This window comes from Typopeltis vanoorti, chromosome 10 (genome assembly GCF_054136105.1).
Source record: "Typopeltis vanoorti isolate ZY-2024b chromosome 10, IOZ_Tvanoo_1.0, whole genome shotgun sequence".
In the NCBI taxonomy this organism is placed as follows: domain Eukaryota; kingdom Metazoa; phylum Arthropoda; class Arachnida; order Uropygi; family Thelyphonidae; genus Typopeltis; species Typopeltis vanoorti.
Window position 1 is genome coordinate 38,414,386 of NC_143558.1, and position 21,153 is coordinate 38,435,538.

A 21,153-nucleotide genomic window follows, 5' to 3' on the forward strand; every position below is an offset into this window, starting at 1 on the left:
GTTGAAGATCTGTGGTTTACAGAAATTGGTTGATAGGCAGAAAAGGGGTGATATGATTGAGGCATTCAAATTACTGAATGCCTCAATCATTCATTACAAGATTAATTCAGAGGAAATTTTTTAGAATAGGTCTGGTGATGGGAGAACTAGGGACCATCCATGGAACTGAACAAGAGTGTAGTTAGCAAGGGTGTTAGAACTAGGTTTTTTATTTGGAGAGTGTAGAATGAGTGGAATAAACTGCCAGAGTTTGTTGTGGGTGCCATGACTGTAAATGAATTCAAAGCAAAGTGTGATAGATACTGTGCGAATGCCGAATAATTGTTCTTGATATGATATTTAGGGTCTCCCTCGATGAGTCTAAGGACTCCTTGCAGTTGTCCGTAATAATAATAATAATAATAATAATAATAATAATAATAATAATAATAATAATTCTATAATAATAATAATAATAATAATATTTTACTGTATTATTATTATTATTTATTATCCCAAGACCCCATTGAATTCAAAGACTTATCTAGGAGGTCCTTTGTCACACACACACACACACACACACACACACACACACACACACACACACACACACACACACACACACACACACACACACACACACACACACACACACACACACACACACACACACACACACACACACACACACACACACACACACACAGCCCATCATCACACTGTGCTTCAAACATGCCAAAATTCTCCACAGACATGACACTCTCAGGCAAGGCATTCCAATCATTCACAACTCTGCATGCAACAACCTGCCTCTCACTCCCTGATCACGTCCCTTTGAAAACTAGGTGACTGTGCCCAGAAATCCACATGTGACCCAATCAAAGCCTTACACAATGGAACAAGAATCTCCCCACCTCTACAAGCTGGCATCATTCCCAGAATTCCCCGTCAATATTGGCAATGTGTCCGCTAAATTTCAGATCCTTATCCACCATTACCCCAAGATCTTCCATTTCCTCCACCTCCAACAACATATCCCCATCAAACACAAATTCTACATCCCAACCCTGTTTCTCAAATTTTAAAACTTTAAAATTTGAGAAATATTGAACCCGATCGCCATCTCTGCGCCCATCCACTCAGGACCTTCTGTGAGGTCACAACATCTCCTTTAATATTTATTTAACACTTATCAAACTGAAATAACAATAACATAACTTTTAGCGATAACAGATCTAGCTAACAGAATTCCTGACACACATGTTAAAATTATTTCATTGATTTTGCACTCGCCATTTTTTGACACCATATTGTACAATCTCATCCCTCGCCATGAGAAAAATCTGTTCCTTACTTCCATGTTCACTGAATTTTCATTCAACGTTTCAACCGCACTGAATGACCAGTTTCACATCCCTATCATGCATTAAAAAGCCTTTCCCTCACCGATTATCATGGATTACCGTGGCCGGCCGAGTGGTTAGCGTATCCGATCTACAACCAGAAGGTTGCAGGTTCGATTCTCGCATGGATGTTTGTGATTGTCTGTGAAAATACTAGTGGTGATGATGGACGGTAGATGGCTTTTGTTGGAGATGATGATGGTAGTTGCGGTTCGTTGTAGTTGGTGGATTGAGTGGTGGAGACAGAGAGTTGTAGAGTAGGTGCCCTCCTTCAATGATTCTTTGGGCTCCCTGGAGGTGTTACATAATAATTTATTGTATCCTTCTCTGTTAATTTGACAAACTCTGAAACTCACAGTCTCTTAATTTCTTCTCATAGTCAACATTATGCAGACTTCTGAAATCATCATAGTCAGTGGTTCTCAAACTTTTTACCTCTGAGCCCCGCCTGACAAGAGAAAACATTGTCAGAGTCCCTACCCCGCGCGCGCCGGTTTTAGTTATCTAAATAGAAGTCATACTAAATTTGACGTTTTATTGTTTATTTTGTGTTTTTTACATATTATTTAACAGTTTTTGACACAAAATAATTAAAGTATCACAATATTATGCCTACAATAAAAATTAGTTTTAATACTTGCAATTAGCCAAAATATCTATTGAAATGAAACAATATTTAAATAACAAGTATTTATTTTTTGATTATTTCTGTAAAAATAATCAAACATTTAAATGTCAAAGTCTAATGTGATGGATGGGCCTACTTTTGAGAACAAAGTTTATCAAAACGTGGTGTAATATCAGAAATGACCACTCTAAGTTCTTTAGCAATATTTAGTCTTGAACGATACTTTGACTTCATTGCTTCCAAAGCAGAAAAGCCATTCTCGTATAAATAAGTTGCTGCGAAAGGAATAAGGATCTTCAATGCTTTTTGGCTCAAAGTTGGGAATTCCTTGCCAATAAAACCTGTATCATCAAAAGTTTTTCTTTCTGTATTTTTATTTGTTGCTAAAACTAGCAACAAATAACTTTTAAATCAGTTTTAAATGCCCTAAATCAGTTTTAAAACTGATTTAGGACAGTTTTAATTTTTATCTGTAGGAATTTATGCCGCCACCCCCTGGGCGTTGCGCCCCACAGTTTGAGAACCACTGATCTTAGTTATTCGCATTGAATTTCGTGTAACGATTATTCTCATTCCTTTCTAATCAACAAACCAGATCTGTGGTCTTGGTCCATGACCTTTTTATTATTCAGCCAATCCTTTGTGTTACAGTCACAACATGTGTTATGTACCTTCAACAAATTAATCCGAACAAGCCGAATTTTCGTCAAGTTTTTGGTTTTGGTTTGGTTTTTGTTTCAGTTCACAATAGTTTTGGTTACGGTATTAGTTCACCATTTTGGTTTTGGTTTTAGTTTTCACTATTTTGGTTGAGTACTGAGTATTTTAACTGTCTCCACTTAATAGTGTTGTGCATTTTTAATACTGTAAGCAAGTTTATATTGGTAGTGCTTTATTCATTTTGTGTAGCTATAAAATGAATACATCTCCAAGAAAGTGTTCAAAAATATGGCCTCTTTTACAGCACACATCCATGACTCAAAGACAAATTGTCAATGAGTGTGGTGTCGGATTTGGTACTGTTAATATGATTTTAAAGAGATTTAGGGAGACAAATACCTTTTCTGCTGACAAAAAAGGAAAACTACACTTACTCAAGATGGGCTAATAATTACGAAAAAAAAAAGAATTTAATATTGTTTCTGAAGACTTTAATAATAGAGAATTGGCAGATAGTCGGATTAATATTTCTTATATGAGAGTCCGTCGAAGATTGTTGGAAAGAGGAAGGGCTGCCCACAGACCAAAATAAAAAATAAAAATGTGAAAGAGTTCCATCAAAATCATGACATCCAATTGCTTCAGTTACCAGATAACTCTCCTGACATTTACCTAATAGGAAATTTGTGGGCAAGAGTGAAAAAGAGACTTGGAAAATTAATTTGCAATACAAAGGATAAAAGTATGGTTTCGAATTCAGAAATAAGGAAAATATGTTCTACGTTGGTAGAATTCATGCCAAAACGAATAATTACTGAATTAGGAAGAGATGAGTACATGAGAGTTAATATGTGAAGTTCAAGTTTAATTTTTGAAGTTCACAATATATATATATATATATATATATATATATATATATATATATATATATATATATATATATATATATATATATATATATATATATATATATATATATATATATATATATATATATATATATATATATATATTGTGAAGTGTATATATATATATATACAGAAGTTGGCTGATGAACAGAGAAGAGGGGGATATGATAGAAACATTTAAGTTACAAAAATGATTTTTATATGATTGATGCAAGGGTAATAGTTCAGCAGTGGGACAGTGGTGGAAGAACAAGAGGTCGTCATCCCTGAAAATTAACTAAGAGTGTAGTTAACAAGAGAGGGTGAGGAATAGATTTTTCTCTTTGAGAGTGGTGAATGAATGGAATTCATTACCTGACTCAGTTGTGAGTGCTTCATCTGTCAATGAGTTTAACAAGAAGTATGGTAGATATTCTGTAGATGGTTTGGGTATCTCACAATGAGTCTTCTTACTCCATGGAGATGCCCTTATATGAATACTAGTATTACTACTAATAATAATATCTTTTTCTTATTATTATTCCTTCCGTCTTATGTGTGTGGTGTCGTATGGTCTGGAGATGCGTGTGTTCACTAGCCGGTTTGCCTGTACTAGGGGACGAAAAAAATGAGTTTCCGAGTAGTATATATCTACTTTTGCTGATGATATATATATATCAGTAGCAGCAGCAGCCATTGTCAATCCACTGCTGATAAAGGCATTTCCAAGACTACTCCACAACTGTCTATTCATGGCTCTTCTTTCCCATGTCACGCCTGCAAATCTGATGATATCATCAATTCACCGTGATTTAGGTCAGCGTCATGGACTTTTTTCCTCTCGTGGAATCCAATCCAGTATTTCTTTTGTCCAACGTTGATCTTTTTTTTAGAGCAATACGCCCTGCCCATTGCAACGTCAGATGTTTCACTCTTCCTATGATGTCAGAGACTTTGTTTGATTCTTATCCACATATTCCTTTTGGGATTCAGGCTTGTGATACCAAACATAATTCTTTCCATAATAAATTGTGTTATTCTTAATTTCTGAATTTCCTTTGCAGTTAGTCCACGTTTCACAGCCATATGTTAATATGGGAAGAATCCATTAGTTAAAACTTCTCAATTCAGGAATAATGTAGTTGGCTTTTGAATATTCAATATCATTTTCCAAATGCTTTTTTACCCAAGCATCGTGCATCTTTTAATTTTTAATTTCGTACATGATATTTTGTTCCATTGGACCTGTATATGTATATGTAATATATATATTCTAAGTATATGTAACGATGATCTGCTTGTTTAATTTCATCGTTATGGATTTTTATTATTTTTGGTTTGACATAGCTATTGAACATAACTTGGGTCATTTTTACGTTGATCTTGAAGCAAGCTGTTTTGCTAGCAATCTCGAGTTCATGAATACGAGTGGGTAATTCATGCGCAACTGAATTAAAGATAGCTATGTCATCTGCAAAGTGTAAATGGCTTAAATGTCTTCAATTTATCTTTAGACCCTTCTCTTCCCAAACAAGAAGTTTGAATATATCTTTTAGTTAGGCAGTTAATAATTTTGAGCATATTGTGTCGCGTCGTGTACCTCTCTGCATTTCCACAGTAGAAATGTTACCATTGAAATGAATTGCTGCTGTGACAGTGGTGTATGCTGATTTCATGGTCCAGATGTATGGCTTCTGCACTTGTTGGTTTCTTAATGCTTTAAATATTGCATAAGTTTTTACTCAATCAAAGGCTTTCTCATAATCAATAAAATCAAGACATAATAGTAACTGATATTTATTACACCGTTCGATAATCTGTTGTACAACTTGAATAAGGTCCATTATACTAAAGTCCCTTCGAAAGCCTGCCTGTTTTTTGGTTGTTCTAGTTCCAGATTCGTAGAAACCCTATGAGCCATGACTTTTGTAGACTTATGGATCGGTAGGTCGTCATGTCTTCTACCTCACCTTTTTAAGTATAAGAATTAGGGTAGCTTTCTTCTATATTCTTGGTACATAATTTTTCTTCAGACATAAGGTAATAGTTTTGCTAAGATTTTGTAGATCATTTCTGCACCCGCTCTTAGAAGTTCAGCTATTACTCCATCCTCACCTACAGCTTTTCCATTTTGCAAGCTTTGGATACTCCACATAATTTCTTTTGGTAGAATCTATGGTACTTCAGCTATTCGGTAGTTAACTTCTTCATTTAATTCATCATCCTTATATGGTATTGAGTAAAATTCATCAATTCTTTTTGGTAGAGCATATCTGTGTCTGGTTATGGTCCCATCTGGTAGATTGATTGCAACCTTCTTTGCAACTGTTTGTTTTATGAATTTATAATTGAATTTCTTATCGTTTTGTACAATTCAGTGTATTCAATTTCTTCTGTAGGTTATTTGATTGTTTCATTTCTCTTCGTATCTTCATAGCTGTTTTGTTTCTTCAGAAATTTTTTCTTGTTTCTGATCAGTAGTACCAGCTATTTCAAGTGAGCATTGTAAAAGGTTTTGGGTAATAATGTCATTTTGTCTGATGGATTTGCATTTTCATTTGTAATAAGATAACTATTGTTTAGTTCATGTTAGAATACATCTTTTTTTATTGTTGATATATATATATATATATATATATATATATATATGATGATTTGTTATATTAACTCTGAATTGGGATATGTTCATATTTTTATATACTGACTGAGATCCGAGAATTAGAACAAACAATTAAATTTATTAAATACGTAACATGTTTCATCGGAGTTGCCGATGTCTTCAGGCGTGAGAGAACATAGAAAGCAATACAAAACACTATAAGGAGTCACATACATTGAGTCACTATAAAACTGTAAATTCGACAATAAACCACAGTTAACTTTGAACTGGAGCTACAGTCCGTGTTAAAGTTCTATTGTTAGACACCTGTGCGCGTGTGGCTTCACGAATGCGCCAATATCTGACAGCAGAGCTGAATGAGTTCAGTAAATTGTAGCTGAGGTTATTGTTTATATGGAGAGGGTCCATGACAATTTCTTTAGACTGGACCATGCAGCGTTCTACCTCGTCGTGGCACATGTGAAGGTTTGAAATTGTTGCCCAGTTTATCTCATGTTGGCGGCCTTCATTATTTGTGTTTACTGAAAACAGGACATGGCTTGAGAGGGCACTAGCTCTGGTTCTTATGTAAGCAATGTCTCTTCGGTATTCTTCGAGACGTAGGAGGGTGGATTTTTCCGTTTGGCCATAATATGGCTTTCCACAGTCAATTGTGATTTTGTACACACCTGGGAATTGTAGATGGTTGTGAGCTTGTTTGTATTTGCTTAACCTTGATCTTAGTTTGGGAAGAGTAGAGAAGCACGTTTTTATGTTAAACTTTCCCAAAATTCTTCTTAGTTTCTTGGAGAGCACTGATGTATGGCAAGGAGATATAACCTTTGTGTCGTTCTGTGTTTCTACGTTGTTTCGTTAACGGAGGTATAGTTGTTTATTGATAGTTTTTTGAAGATTATCCTCTTGCAGACACATAGTCTTGCACTACGTGCAGCTGACCCTGCACGTAGTGCTAGACCATGAGTTGCCTTGGGCTTGCACTATGTGCAGGGTCAGCTAGACTTGCAACACTTGCAGGCGCAAACTTGACTTGTTTGTCTGTTTGCTTATTTGGGAAATGGAGTAAAACCAGGTTTAAAATAGCTTGGTATCTTTAACATTTATTATACCCAAGGTAAAATACTTTCTACGTTTATATCTCCTATTTATATACACACACACACACACACACACATATATATATATATATATATATATATGTTAAAGTAAAAAACTTTCTATATATATATATATATATATATATATATATATATATTAAAGTTATTAAAATTTTTAATCGGGAATAAAATGCGTTAAAGGAGGATTTATTTATTTATATTTTTTATTAATTTGTTACTATATGTATAGACTGCAAAGTGAATTTAATTTTTTGTGTCGACTCTTAATGATAATGTCATTTTTTCATCTGTTGAGTTCTGTTGAAAGAATTTTAATTGTTCTTCAGACATTCATAGGTAGGTATCATTTGGGAGCCAATAACATCGGTCTTTATGGAGTCAATAACATCTCTCTCTCTTCAAACGGTAGAGAGCACATCATGAAGGAACATGTGGCGCCCTCTCCATATACTTTTTTTCAAGAAAAAATTGATTGCATCTTGTGTAATTAGCTTATTAACTATTTATAATGTGTTATAATCCATGAGGAATAAAGTATTACCTATAAATACATTGTTTTATCATGTTTTATTTTTATTTACTGAGGTATGATGGAATGAGGAATATATTGCCTGAAGCAAGAACGAGAAGCAGTCTCACAATAACATGAATTTTTTAAAGAATATATCTCGCCTATTAAATAGCGTATTTTCATTTTGATTACAGACATGCATTTTAATGATTATGTATATATTTTAATGGGTAGTACTGATTTATTTATACATTTATGTGTAGCTGTTAGTGCACGCTACAATAATCTTATGTGTAAGATGATTTGCTCTGACAAAACGGATTTTATAGTTCAATTTTTAGAGAAGGGGATTAGTTGAGCACTGTGAAGGAGGATTATAGCGAAGAGAAATTTGTATCACCCATCTCTCTCGCTCAGTGAGTCTTTGACTCCAGGAGAGTTTATGTAATAATAATAATAACTTTCTCTAATCTAGGGTAATTTAATAATAACGCGTGACACCTTTTGGCAACTCGTATATGAAAATAATAATAATATTTGGAATTTTGTTATCATCTCGATCCTTGCTCTGATATCTTGCTAATTCTATGGCCCATTGTTAAAAAAACATAGAAAAAAAACAACAACTGCAGTTAATATTTGGTATGTGTGTAATTTCAAAGTATTATTATTATTATTCAGGCCTCCATGGAGTCAAAAGACTCATTGTGGGAGGTCCTTTCTATGTTGTGATTAATAATTGGTCTTTTGTTCTTCTGGATTTTCTGCAACACCCCACTGTCTTTCTTTTACCTCTGTAAAATGATGTTGCATTCTAAAGCCTCTTCTACTAGAAATGGGTGGAAGAGGCATTAACTACACCAGGCTAAAAATGTACAATACATTAGCCCTACCAGTCTTATTGTACGGAAGTGAAATCTGGACAATAAAACAAAAAGACAAACAAAGATTAATAACAGCAGAAATGAAGTTTATGAGAAAAACTGCAAGGTATACATCTGCAATCAAATAGAGTATACATCTGCAATCAAATAGAGTATATGATCACAAAAGAAATAAAGAAATTATGAAAGAATTAAACCAAGAATCAGTAATAGAAAAAATTAAAAAATATAAACATAAATGGATGGAACATGTTCAAAGAATGAAAATAGAAAGATTACCAAAATAAGCCTTAAAATACAAGCCATTAGGAAAAAGAAAACCAGGACTTCCTCTTAAAAGATTTAATGATGACTTCTAAGGCCGGAACAGGCCACACTAGGCCTAAATCTTTGATATGCATGATGATGAGTATGAGACATAATTACTTCAGTGATTTAAAACAAAAGAAAATAAAATAAAAAAATCATGTGAAAGGGTTTGGTTTGTCTATATCCAGACAACTGCACCCAGATATGGTTGCTCTAGCTCTTCAAGATATAAGAAAATATTACCATTGGGTAACAAAGATTATTAATACTGCTGCAATTATCAGGCCGTGAAATATATACTATGAGAAATTTGTGGTCTTACAAGAAGACTTAAATAGATTGAGTGAATGGGAATGGGAGTGAGGATGGGAAATGTAAGGTTTTAAAATTTTGGAAACAAAGATGGGATGTAGAATTTACGCTTGGTGGGGGATATATTGTTGGAGGTTGAAGAATTAAAAGATCTTGGAGTGATGGTGGATAAGAATCTAAAATTTAGAGGACACATTGCTAAAATTGTGAGGATAACACAACAAATTATGGGAATGATGCAGAGGACACTGACTTGTAGAAGTAAGGAGAGCCTTGTTCATGTATAAGGCCTTGATTAGGCCACATATGGACTATTGTGCACAGATTTGGTCACTTGGTTTTCAATAGGATGAAGAGATGTTGGATTGGAAAGGGTCCAGAGGTGATTGACTAAGTTAGTTTCTGATCTCTGGAATGTCGAATTATGACGAAAGGTTGAGATGAAGCAATTTACAAAGTCTAATGGATAGGGTGAAGAGGGGTGATATGATAGAGATGTACAAGTTAGTAAGGGTTTACTGCTATAGAGCATGGCAGTCTTTTGACCACTTGATTCAATGAACCATATCCAAAGCATGGTCTGCAAAGCCCAGTTGACTATAGTCATGATTGCAGATGTATTTGTTACAGGCTTCTATGCAGATGATGGTTGATCATGTTTGTCCATAATAGGCCAAATTGCTGGCTGGGAATTCTTTATGTACCAGTAACTGAGAGAGGAATATATAAGGGTAGTTAATTTTAAGTGGGGCTTGAACACTGTGCAGAGGTTGTATTTCTTTAAGACACTGGATTTTTTTTTTGAAACAATTATTCTGAATTATTCTTAAAATAATTATTCAAAATAATTAGATATTCATTATTTAATTATTTTGAATACTAAAATAATAATTGTTAAATAATAACTATTATTATAAATACATTTTTATTTATACTGTAACATTTCTGAAAAAAATAATGATGCTCGTAAAATTGTTTAATGTAGGAAAGAAAAAGCCTTTTCTTTCCTACTTTTATTTATAATTTCCAAAATTAACAAATACGGAAATAATTCCAGAGAATTATAAAGAATTATCTTTCATATCTAAATTGGTCCTATTTCAGATCTCCTTTGTGCATTTTATGCACTTTGGGAATAATGTTAAATTTCAGTCTTACTCTTGCTAACAGAATAGATTAAGAATCACTTACTATTTTAGATGTTGACTTCATTTTGTTCACAAAAATTCACATTATATAGTTTTTCCATTAACAGATCTGTACACTAGTAAATATTTTTTAAAATCAAACTGCACTGCCCCCATGCACTTTACTGTAATGCTGTTCACAATATTATATCATCCTTTTTACCTTTTTTTTAATTATTATTGTTTTTATTGGTGCTGTTAGTTTTAATCTGAAGTTCTAAAAATGAAAAGGGTTTATTGCTGAGATGCCCAAAACATTATCCCAATAAATGGAAGCACATGAATGCAAACTAAAATCTTTTATAACAAAATAATCACATCTGATTACTAACTACTTATGCCTTGTCAGTTTATTTAATGTTATTCATTAACAACAGAAGAATGTTAAGAAATTAATGTTTATTTAACTTATTTGCTGATATTTTGCTGCTATTATATCTAGCATCTTCGGAGCAAGTACAAAAACAAACAAACAAACAAACAAAAAAGATGCTGGATAGGCCTAAGTTCAGTTCTTGTCGCAATGGGAGCAATCATTATCTGGACGATTTCAATCAAAGGTGAGTTAGCCGATCTCATACGGAGGTAGCAGGTTTTTTTTTTTCCGGAAACTCAGGTTTTTCATCCCGCATACAGACAAATCGGCCCTTCAGAACACATGCAATTTACAGACAAAATAATACTAGTTGCGGTGGAGGTGGGTGGTAGATAGCGTTGATGGAGACGATTCATAGTAGAGGTCCAGTGTAGTGGTTGAAACAGTTGTAGGTGTCCTCCCACGATGAGTGTTCGGACTCCTTGGAGGTATCAGGAATAATAATAATAATATAATACCAGCAAAATATCAGCAAATTAAATAAATATTAATTAATTTCTTATCATTCTTGTGTTATGAATTAATACCTTTAAATAAATTGATATGAACCGCAACACATAAGCCTTTCTATTTGTTTGCTTATACCTTTTATATGATAGTTGTATCTGTGTATCCACAGCAACACAGCATGAAAAACTGCAAACCTTATTGAAAAGAGCTTGGATATGATTGAATGTGTTAGAAGGGATAGTGGCATACCTTGTGGATTAAATGAGAATGACAAGAATCTTTAGTTGTAATTATATAAATGATGACATGTTTATGAACATGTTGTGATTTACTGTATATAATCATGATATGTGAATCAGGTTAATGAATTTAATTTGTATCCTAGAAATTTTATATTGCAGTTATTTAATTATCATATTTAAAAATCTGTTGTCACTTTCCCATTATTGTTAAGACTCAAAAGTATGAAGAAGAGGCTATCTCGATTCCACATCCATGTGAAATAAGGAAAAGTGGTCATTGAATTCTCTGCTCTCAAAGATTGTCAACTTTATTGCTACTTTTGAGTGTGTTGCACATTTCTGCACCACAAAGTGAAAGAGGAAAGAAGAACAATTAGGATACTGGAAATTGAGGAAAACGTACTGCATCTGGTTGCATGGAATCCACTCACTAGCACATGGAGGATTGCAGTAGAAGAAGGTGTCTTACATGCAGTTGTATGGATATTTCTGCATGAAAGTTGGCTTTACTTATAACATTTCCAGTGAGTTCAAGTAGATGATCATGGTTACCAGATGATTGTCATCATGACCATGTCTTCTTGTAAACTGCAGTTGAAAACATCTTCTGTGATATGCTTTCTAACATTCCCTTGTGAGGAACTTCTGTAACACAGTTGGGTTCATTTGGATTCCAGAAATGATTCTAGAGAATTATAAAGAGTTATCTTTCATTGATTGGAAAGACCTGGATTTGAATCCTCTCTAGGACATGAAGAACTTTTATCAGGGCTTCTCATCTTAAGGTAAGTTAGCCAGTCTCATATGGAGGTAGCAGGGTTTCTCCCTCCCAGAAACTTGGGTTTTTCATTCCACAGAACAGGCAAACCGGCCATTAGAACACATATTGTTAACAGACATGATATGGTCTTATAGCCTGAGTTGCTTCGGCTGTAAATTCATATCAACCAATCCCTTGATGTGAAGTATAAACATATGGTTCCTACATGACAAAACTCCTCACATTCCAGCCTGAAACTGAGAGCTTCTTCTTCTTCTTCTTCTCCCTTCTATGTGTTAGGCCTACTGGCCTGCTACAGAGCCATCTTAAGCCCTTCTAAGTCGTACCTGTCTCGAGGATAAGGTGACTAGCCCTATGCCTCCTGGGATATTCTGTGGCTGTAGCTGCGTGTGTTCATGGGGCTGGTGATGCAGTAGTTTTCATGTGGTAACTGTTGAAATAAGTCTGTGAGTGGAGCACATCAGAAGTTGCATTATGGAACAACAAGCTATGATAAAAGTTTACTGTACATTTGGAAAAACTGCTGCAGAAGTATACCAAGACTAAAAAAAAAGTTTACAGCAATGACTGTCTGAGCTGTGCACAGGCGTTCGACTTGTTTTAAATGTTTAAAGAGGGGAAGGAATCCCTGGAGGATGACCCACACTGTGGACCACCAGTTTCTGCACAGACAAATGAAAATGTGGTGAAAGCTAGGGAAACTGCTGCCGATGACAGGCGAATAACCACTCGGCTACTTGCTGTACAGGTTGGTGTCAGTAAGGAAACAGCCAGATTAATCTTAGAAAGCGATTTGCACAAGAGGAAGATTTGTTTGAGGTTTGTGCTGTGCACGTTGACACACGAACAGAGAGCACCAGGTTGCATGTTGTCAAAATTTCATCAATGCAGTTCATCAAGATCATGATATGTTGCAAAGAATTGTTACCAGCGATGAAAGTTTTCAGTTGTCAGTTTGATTCAGAAACGAAATGCCAAAGCATGGAATGGTGTAGAATGTCTTCTCCATGGCAGAAGAAAGTCAGGTTGCAAAAATCATGTGTCAAGACAATGGTCATTGTTTTTTTTTGATGCTCCTGGAATTATCCCTCGTGAATTTGTTCCTGAGGGTACCATAGTGAATGGGCAGTATTATTTAGGAGTAATGCGTTGCTTGTACACCTGCATGCAACATGTCAGGAAAGAACTGCTCCACAACAACACGCCACGCACTGTTCGCTGCCTGTGCAGCAGTTTCTGGTTTCAAAGTCAATCTGTTTGATCGAACATCTCCACCTTCCCACATATGCCAGATTTCCACCCACAGACTTTTTCCTCTAACCCCAGATGAAGTGCCTTGAAAGGGAAGCACTTCAGCAACATTGAGGACATCCAGCATGGTGTGACCCAGAGACTAAAGGTGGTTCATATTCAGGACTTCCACTGTGTCTTTGAACACCTGTACAACAGATGTAAACATTATGCAGAGTTGGAGGAAGATTATTTTGAAAATCTGTGTAATTGACAATTCTCAATAATAGTTCTTTGTTTTGATATAATAATTGTTGTCTCATTACTTAATGGGTGCACTGTGTATGCTGCCATCAGACACTAGCCAGGAACTCTTAAAATTCATTGAGGCTATCAGTAGTGAGAAACCTCAATGGCTGTGTGGTTACTAGAAATAATTTTGAAGAACATCTGCTGTGAGATATGTTGGTCCTACTCTGTTTCTGCCAAATTACCAAGCTCTTATGCTTATTTCTTGACATTTTGCCTTCAAGTCTGCATTGCAGGTTATTGGTGCTGCACTACAAAGGACTTTATCTCAGAATTGCAAAGTTTCCAGAACTGTGTTTATTTGGACAATTTTATTAGTTTTGAGGTGTAGAATGTGATTTAAAGTTTATAGATGGGTATGAAAACACTATATGGATTATGAACTCATTAAATTTGAAAAATTTAGAGAAGTTACAGAGTTCTCTAGAGCTGATTTCTTAAATCAGTCACTTATATCGCTTATATGCAATTTGTATTTGTTACATGTTTATAGTCCATGAGCCAAATAGTATAAATATTTTGTGGGCTAACTGAAGTAGTTCCACTAGCAAAGTATAAGTGTAAATTTATTCATATACACTCACATGAAATTTAACTGTCCATTAAAAAACGTTTGATTTTTGGATCAAATATTAATAAGCAAAGTGTTGGTTATATTTTAGAAGCTTTTCTTAGATCCCTAGATCATTAAGTTCTTTGCCACAATGAATAAGATATGTAGAAAGAAACCTGTTGAAATCATTCACATTGTGAATGAATTATCAAATGATGACAAAATTGGTTTAAAAAATAAAAGAAGGATGATTAATTATTATTATTATTATTATTAACACTAGATGCTGTTGCACACAAAGCTCATCAAACCATGCTTTAAGCTCATCCAGTATATCTGCATTCACTACAATGTCAGACGAAAGATGAGTGAGTGGCATTGTTTGGCAACTCCATTATTAAAGGTATGCTGGATGAGAGGATGCACAAAGTATGTTTTCCAGGCGGTAAAATGAGTAGCATGATTGAGGCATTGGATATGAGGAGGGAGCAAGCAAAGGAGTTGATGGTTTTAATAGGTACGAATGACTTGACAGAGGACAAAGAGCATGTCAGAATGGACATCAGGAGGCTGCTTAGATGGATAAAAGAGAATAGTGTGACAGGAAGGGTAGTAAGCATGTTGCCTAGGTATGACTGTGGTGAGATGAGGTGGAGAGCAAGGATTATGAATGATATATTGGCTGAAATGTGTGAGGAGAGGGGAGTACAGTTTGTTAATGTGTGGAATGAGTTTGAAGGATGAAGTGAATTATATAAGAGAGATGGACTGCATTTGAGTAGTTATGGTGTGAGTCGCTTGGAGAGACTGCTGCTGGAAGGTAGAGAAGTGAGTACAGAGAATGAATCAGATCAAGTGGGAAGTGATGTGGAAGAGCAGGAGAGTAAGACAGGAGAGATTGAAGAGGTGGTTATGAATAAGGAAGTGAGTGGCATGAGTATGGAAAATGAGAGAATGGGTGTGCAAGAGGAACAGGGAAATGGTGAGGATCTGGGTGGACAAGGGTACACAGTGTGAGAAAGGCGGATGCCCCAAGAGGATATGAGAGCATTTGTAGACAGGAAAGGAATGTGATGACCTGGGATCAAGAGGAAACAGTTGGAATTGAAGAGGGTTCTAAAATGAATAAGCAGAAAGGGAAATGGCCCCAGTCAAACATGGAGAGATCACGTCGAATGAGTGGTATCAGTGGAACTAGCTGTAGATCCGGAATGAGCTGTTGTGTTTGTATACAAATGTTAAAAGTGTAAGAAAGGATGGGCAGATGAAATGATTTCACTAATTGAGTCTGTTCACCCAAAAATTGTTGGAATTAATGAGACATTGTTAGATGAGGACAACATTCTGACAGGAGTAGAGATGGAAGGGTATGATGTGTTTCGTGTGGATAGAAGGGGTAGTGCTCTTGATGATAGAGAAAGAGTTATGTCCATACAAAGTGGAGATGCAAGAGGGAAATAGTGGCAGTGGTTTTGAGGCAGTATGGTGTGAGATAGAGGTGAATGGAATGAAATACTTGGTTGGATGTTGTTATAGACCAGGTAATGTGGATGGTAGTGACTATGAAATGTATGATCAAATTAGCCAAGCTAATAAGAAAAGAGTGAGCATTATGATATACACAAATTGTAAACAAGTTTCACCAGCTATTCTGTCTGGCTTCAGGACAAGTATAACAGTACACACTAACATTTGCTAGTAAAAAAGAAGAATGGAATAACACAGTCAAATAAATTAAAACTGACGTATAACATAGACCAGGTAATGTGGATGGTAATATGCATGGAGCGTGGTGTCTCAGTCATTGTTTATTGAGTGCGTTATATAGTTTTTAGCGAAATAAAATTCTGTAAGCTGAGTGAATTTATAAGGCTTTTCCAGATGTCTTTCAGGATCATTCTTTGATTTCTGTTTAGAACGGAATACAACTGCGGCTTCTTTGAAGTTTCTACATGGAAAATCTTCTTCTATATAAGGTATAGAGCTGTTATCCAAATCGATGGTGTGGTTAGAGATCGAGAAGTGATAGGCTAATCCTGAAGTATCTGTTCTGTTGTTGTTCTCGTCCCCTATATGTTATTTTTTTTGAATTTCCAGGCTTGATGTTTGGCCTATGTAATTTAATCCACAGGAACATGGGATGTTGTATACACCTGCGTATTTGAAGAAGGTATTAATGTCTGTAGGCGATCTTAAAATGTGGTGTATAGTTTTGACAGGTTTGAGAGCAACTCTGACGTTGAAAGACTTCAGGAGTTTGGCTATTTTTGTTGAAACTGAGCGTGCATGAGGGATGACGATGGAAGATGTATATTGTGTGACAGGAGGTTGTTGCTCTGGAGTGTTTCTATGAAGAATCTTTTTGATTATATTTTGTGGGTAACCGTTGTTTACTATTGTTTGAGATATGAGAGTAAGTTCATTAAGGAGATCTTTTTCTTCTGAGATAATATTGGTCACTCTATTTTTAAACATGTGTATTATGCTGAGTTTTTGTGCGATATGTGCTATTTTTGTTGAAACCGAGCCTGCATAAGGGATGACGATGGCAGATGTATATTGCGGTGAGACGATTTGAAGTGCAGGTAACGTTCAGTGTCTGTTGGTTTTCGATAGATTGTGAACTGGATTTGTTCATTCTCTTGTTTCTTTATTAGTGTATCTAGAAAAGGCAATTTGTTATTCTTTTCAAGCTCTAACGTGAATTTTATTTTTTGGTGGAAGGAATTTATTTTTATAAGGAAATCAAATAAGGTAGTTTCTGTGCCTTTCCAAATTACGAAAACATCATCTACATATCTCCACCAAACCAACGTCTTTGGATTTTATTATTATTATTATTTATTATGGAAATGATGTCAGCTTCTAGTTTTTCCATGAACAGATTAGCACAGGGAGGTGATAAGAGGCTGCCCATGTCTAAGCCATCAAGTTGTTCATAAATTGTGTTATTCGCTTTGAAATATTTCAATTTGAGGCAATGGCAAAAAAGCTGAGCTGTGTCATGTGGATAGAGATAGTCTATGATCTTGATAACTTCTTTAACAGGTACGTTGGTGAATACCGAAACCACGTCTAAGCTTGCAAGGATATCTGTTTTTAAGATGGAGATGCCTTTTAATTTTTCAGAGAAATGCTTAGAATTCTTTATGAAGGAATCTGATTTTTTTTTATATTATCTTTCAAAAGACAGGTTAGATATTTAGCTAAGAGACACTTTCTTCATTCCCAGGAACAGTAGCAAATGATATCCGATTAAAAAGCACTACCATCCTTTCGACTTCAAATCCACCAAAACTTAATATAACTCCTCTTGAAAAGCGAGCCCTCTCAAACCTAAAGAAGAACAAAGATATAATCATCCTAAAGGCAGACAAAGGCAACTCGATGGTTATTTTGAACACCAATAACAAGGATCACTGAGTTAGTTTCAGACACGTCAACTTATCACATATTAGATGTCGATCCAATTTTAGGTGGTCTTCAGACTTACAACGAAGTCTAAAATCTCTACACCCACTGACGGCATGCTTATGTGGTGCACCAAAAGTGCACAAAATTGGAGTTCCGCTCCGCCCGATCGTCAACGGAAGAAATTCTTCTACATATCTACTAGGGAAATATCTAGCCCATCTTTTGAAAGATAATATAAAAAAATCAGATTCCTTCATAAAGAATTCTAAGCATTTCACTGAAAAATTAAAAGGCATCACCATCTTAAAAACAGATATCCTTGCAAGCTTAGACGTGGTTTCGGTATTCACCAACGTACCTGTTAAAGAAGTTATCAAGCTCATAGACTATCTCTATCCACATGACACAGCTCAGCTTTTTTGCCATTGCCTCAAATTGAAATATTTCAAAGTGAATAACATAATTTATGAACAACTTGATGGCTTAGCCATGGGCAGCCCCTTATCACCTCCCTGCGCTGATCTGTTCATGGAAAAACTAGAAACTGACATCGTTTCCAAAGTAAATAATAATAATAATAAAATCCAAAGCTGTTGGTTTGGTGGAGATATGTAGATGATGTTTTCATAATTTGGAAAGGCACAGAAACTACCTTATTTGATTTCCTTATAAAAATAAATTCCTTGTACCAAAAAAATAAAGTTCACGTTAGAGCTTGAAAAGAATAACAAATTGCCTTTTCTAGATACACTAATAAAGAAACGAGAATAAACAAATCCAGTTCACAATCTATCGAAAACCAACAGACACCGGACGTTACCTGCACTTCAAATCGTCTCACCATAATGCATATGCTTAAAAATAGAATGATCAATATTATCTCAGAAGAAAAAGATCTTCTTGATGAACTTACTCTCATATCAAACACTAGTAAACAACGGTTACCCAAAAAATATAATCAAAAAGATTCTTCATAGAAACACTCCACAGCAACAACCTTCTGTCATGCAATATACAACTTTTATCGTCATCCCTTATGCAGGCTCAGTTTCAACAAAAATAGCCAAACTCCTGAAGTCTTTCAACGTCAGAGTTGCTCTCAAACCTGTCAAAATTATACGCCACATTTTAAGATCTCCTAAGGACATTAATGCCTTCTTCAAATACGCAGGTGTATACAACATCCCATGTTCCTGTGGATTAAATTAAATAGGCCAAACATCAAGAAGCCTGGAAATTCGATTATATCCAATTTAGGATATAATCGAAACAATTTAGGAAATAATAGGTGGACATGAACAACAACAGAACAGATACTTCAGGATTAGCCCATCACTTCTCGATCTCTAACCACATCATCAATTGGGATAACAGCTCTATACCTTATATAGAAGAAGATTTTCAGTGTAAAAACTTCAAAGAAGCTGCGGTTGTACTCTGTTCGGGAGAAAATCTAAACAGAAATCAAAGAATTATCCTGAAAGACATCTGGAAAAGCCTTATAAATTCACTCAGCTTACCAGAATTTCATTTCGCTTCGCTAAAAACTATATAACACACTCAATAAACAATGACTGAGACACCACGCTCCATACTTATGATGTTATGCATCAGTTTTAATTTATTTGACTGTGTTACTCCATTCTTCTTTTTTACTAGCAAACATTAGTGTGTACCATTATACTTTTCCTGAAGAAGCCAGACAGAATAGCTGGTGAAACTTGTTTACAATTTGTGCATATCACATATTAATATCTGGTCAACAAATAAAACCAAGAAAAAGTGATCATTATGGGCAATTTTAATTATGACAGTATAGACTGGAATGATGAGATAGCAACTGCAAGCAAAGAAAATGAGTTTTTGAGGGATAACTACCTCAGACAGTATGTAACAGAGGGCACACGAGGATTAAGGGTCTTGGATTTGGTCGTCTCATCAGAGGATATAATTATTAATGAGGTGTCAAATCAGCCACCAATTGGTGAGAGTGACCATGAGGTTCTTACCTAGGTGGTTGCCAGCAGTGTGAGGACCTCTGTAAGAAAAGTGTATATGTGGAACTGCAAGGGGGGTGATTATGAAGAGCTCAGGAGACAGTTTGCAGGTGTAGCATGGAATGAGGAGTTAGCTGTAAAAGAGATCAGAGCAGCTTTTGGGATTTTCAAAAACTATCTAGTAGATGCACTGTCTAAATGTATTCCAAGGGTGAGAAGGTTAAATAAGATACATGTGAAATGGATGAATAAAGAGATTAAGTATGCGATACAGAGAAAAAGGTCATTATGGAGGCAGCATAAGAAAAGTGGAAATAACCAATTCCACGAGGACTACAAAGACCATGCAAGCAGGTGACTTGGTTGGTGAGGTTAGCTAAAGTGATGTATGAACAACAGTTAGCTAATGAAGCCAAAAAGAATCCTGTGGAGTTCTTTCGATATGTAGCCAGCAAAAGAAAGAATGATTATAGCTGGATGACATTGATTGGAGAAAAGAATATAAAGAGAGCTGTTGCGGAAGGTGTGGTGGAGATACTTAATGAGCAGTTCATAAAGGTCTTTCAATCTTGTGAATGTGACTTCATGGTGAGAGAGCAGTTGATGATGGGGAGGAGAGAGATTGTACGTGAGCAAGAGGTGTATGTGGGAGTTGAGCAAATTAGATGTTAATAAGGCTGTGGGACTTGATAATATATCACAACGTATTCTGAAAGAATGTGCCAGGGAGTTGACGCCAGCCTTGACATATTTTTTTAATACGAATCTTGCACTGGGTCAAATTCCTAAGGAGTGGAAGGAGGGCAAGATTGTGTCACTTCATAAAGGAGGTGATAAGACTCAAGCATCAAGCTGTAGGACTATCTGTGTGTGTCAGGTGTTGTAGTTAAGTTGTTGCAGGAAGCTTGTGAGAACTAGGATCCAGAATTGGGTTGAGAGCAATGGTATTATCTTTGATGGACAGCATGGATTTGCTAAAGGGAGGTCATGTTTTAGTAATCTGCTTACTTATTACAATTAGGTGACTGCTTCCTCGGACAGAGAAGAAGGATACATGGTAATATACTTAGATTTTGCAAAGGCTTTTGATAGATTACCGCATGATAAGTTGATGTTCAAAATTGAGCGGATGGGGTTGGATATTAAATTGGTGCATTGGATTCGAGACTGGTTATCTGATAGGTATCAACAAGTTGTGTATGGGGGAGCGAGATCCAGGGAAAGGAAAGTCACTAGTGGTGTGCCTCAGGGGTCTGTTTTAGGGCCATTACTGTTTAACTTGTGTATTAATGATATTGGTGAAGAT

At 35.5% G+C, this 21,153-nt stretch overlaps 1 protein-coding gene across 5 annotated transcripts in view; it reads left to right on the forward strand.

Annotated features, from left to right (window-relative positions):
- The first annotated feature begins 7,707 nt into the window (after positions 1-7,707).
- Positions 7,708-21,153, forward strand: part of LOC150102349 (cyclin-dependent kinase 20-like) — a 162,187-nt gene continuing 148,741 nt past the window's right edge. The window contains exon 1 of one of the 5 annotated variants that reach the window (XM_090399289.1): positions 7,708-7,775. Coding sequence is in view for 1 of the 5 variants with exons in the window: in XM_090399286.1 (XP_090255412.1) it covers positions 8,030-8,033 (4 nt within the window). In the remaining 4 variants the exon portion in view is untranslated. The other 4 variants (XM_090399288.1, XM_090399290.1, XM_090399291.1 and 1 more) reach the window with 4 other exon arrangements.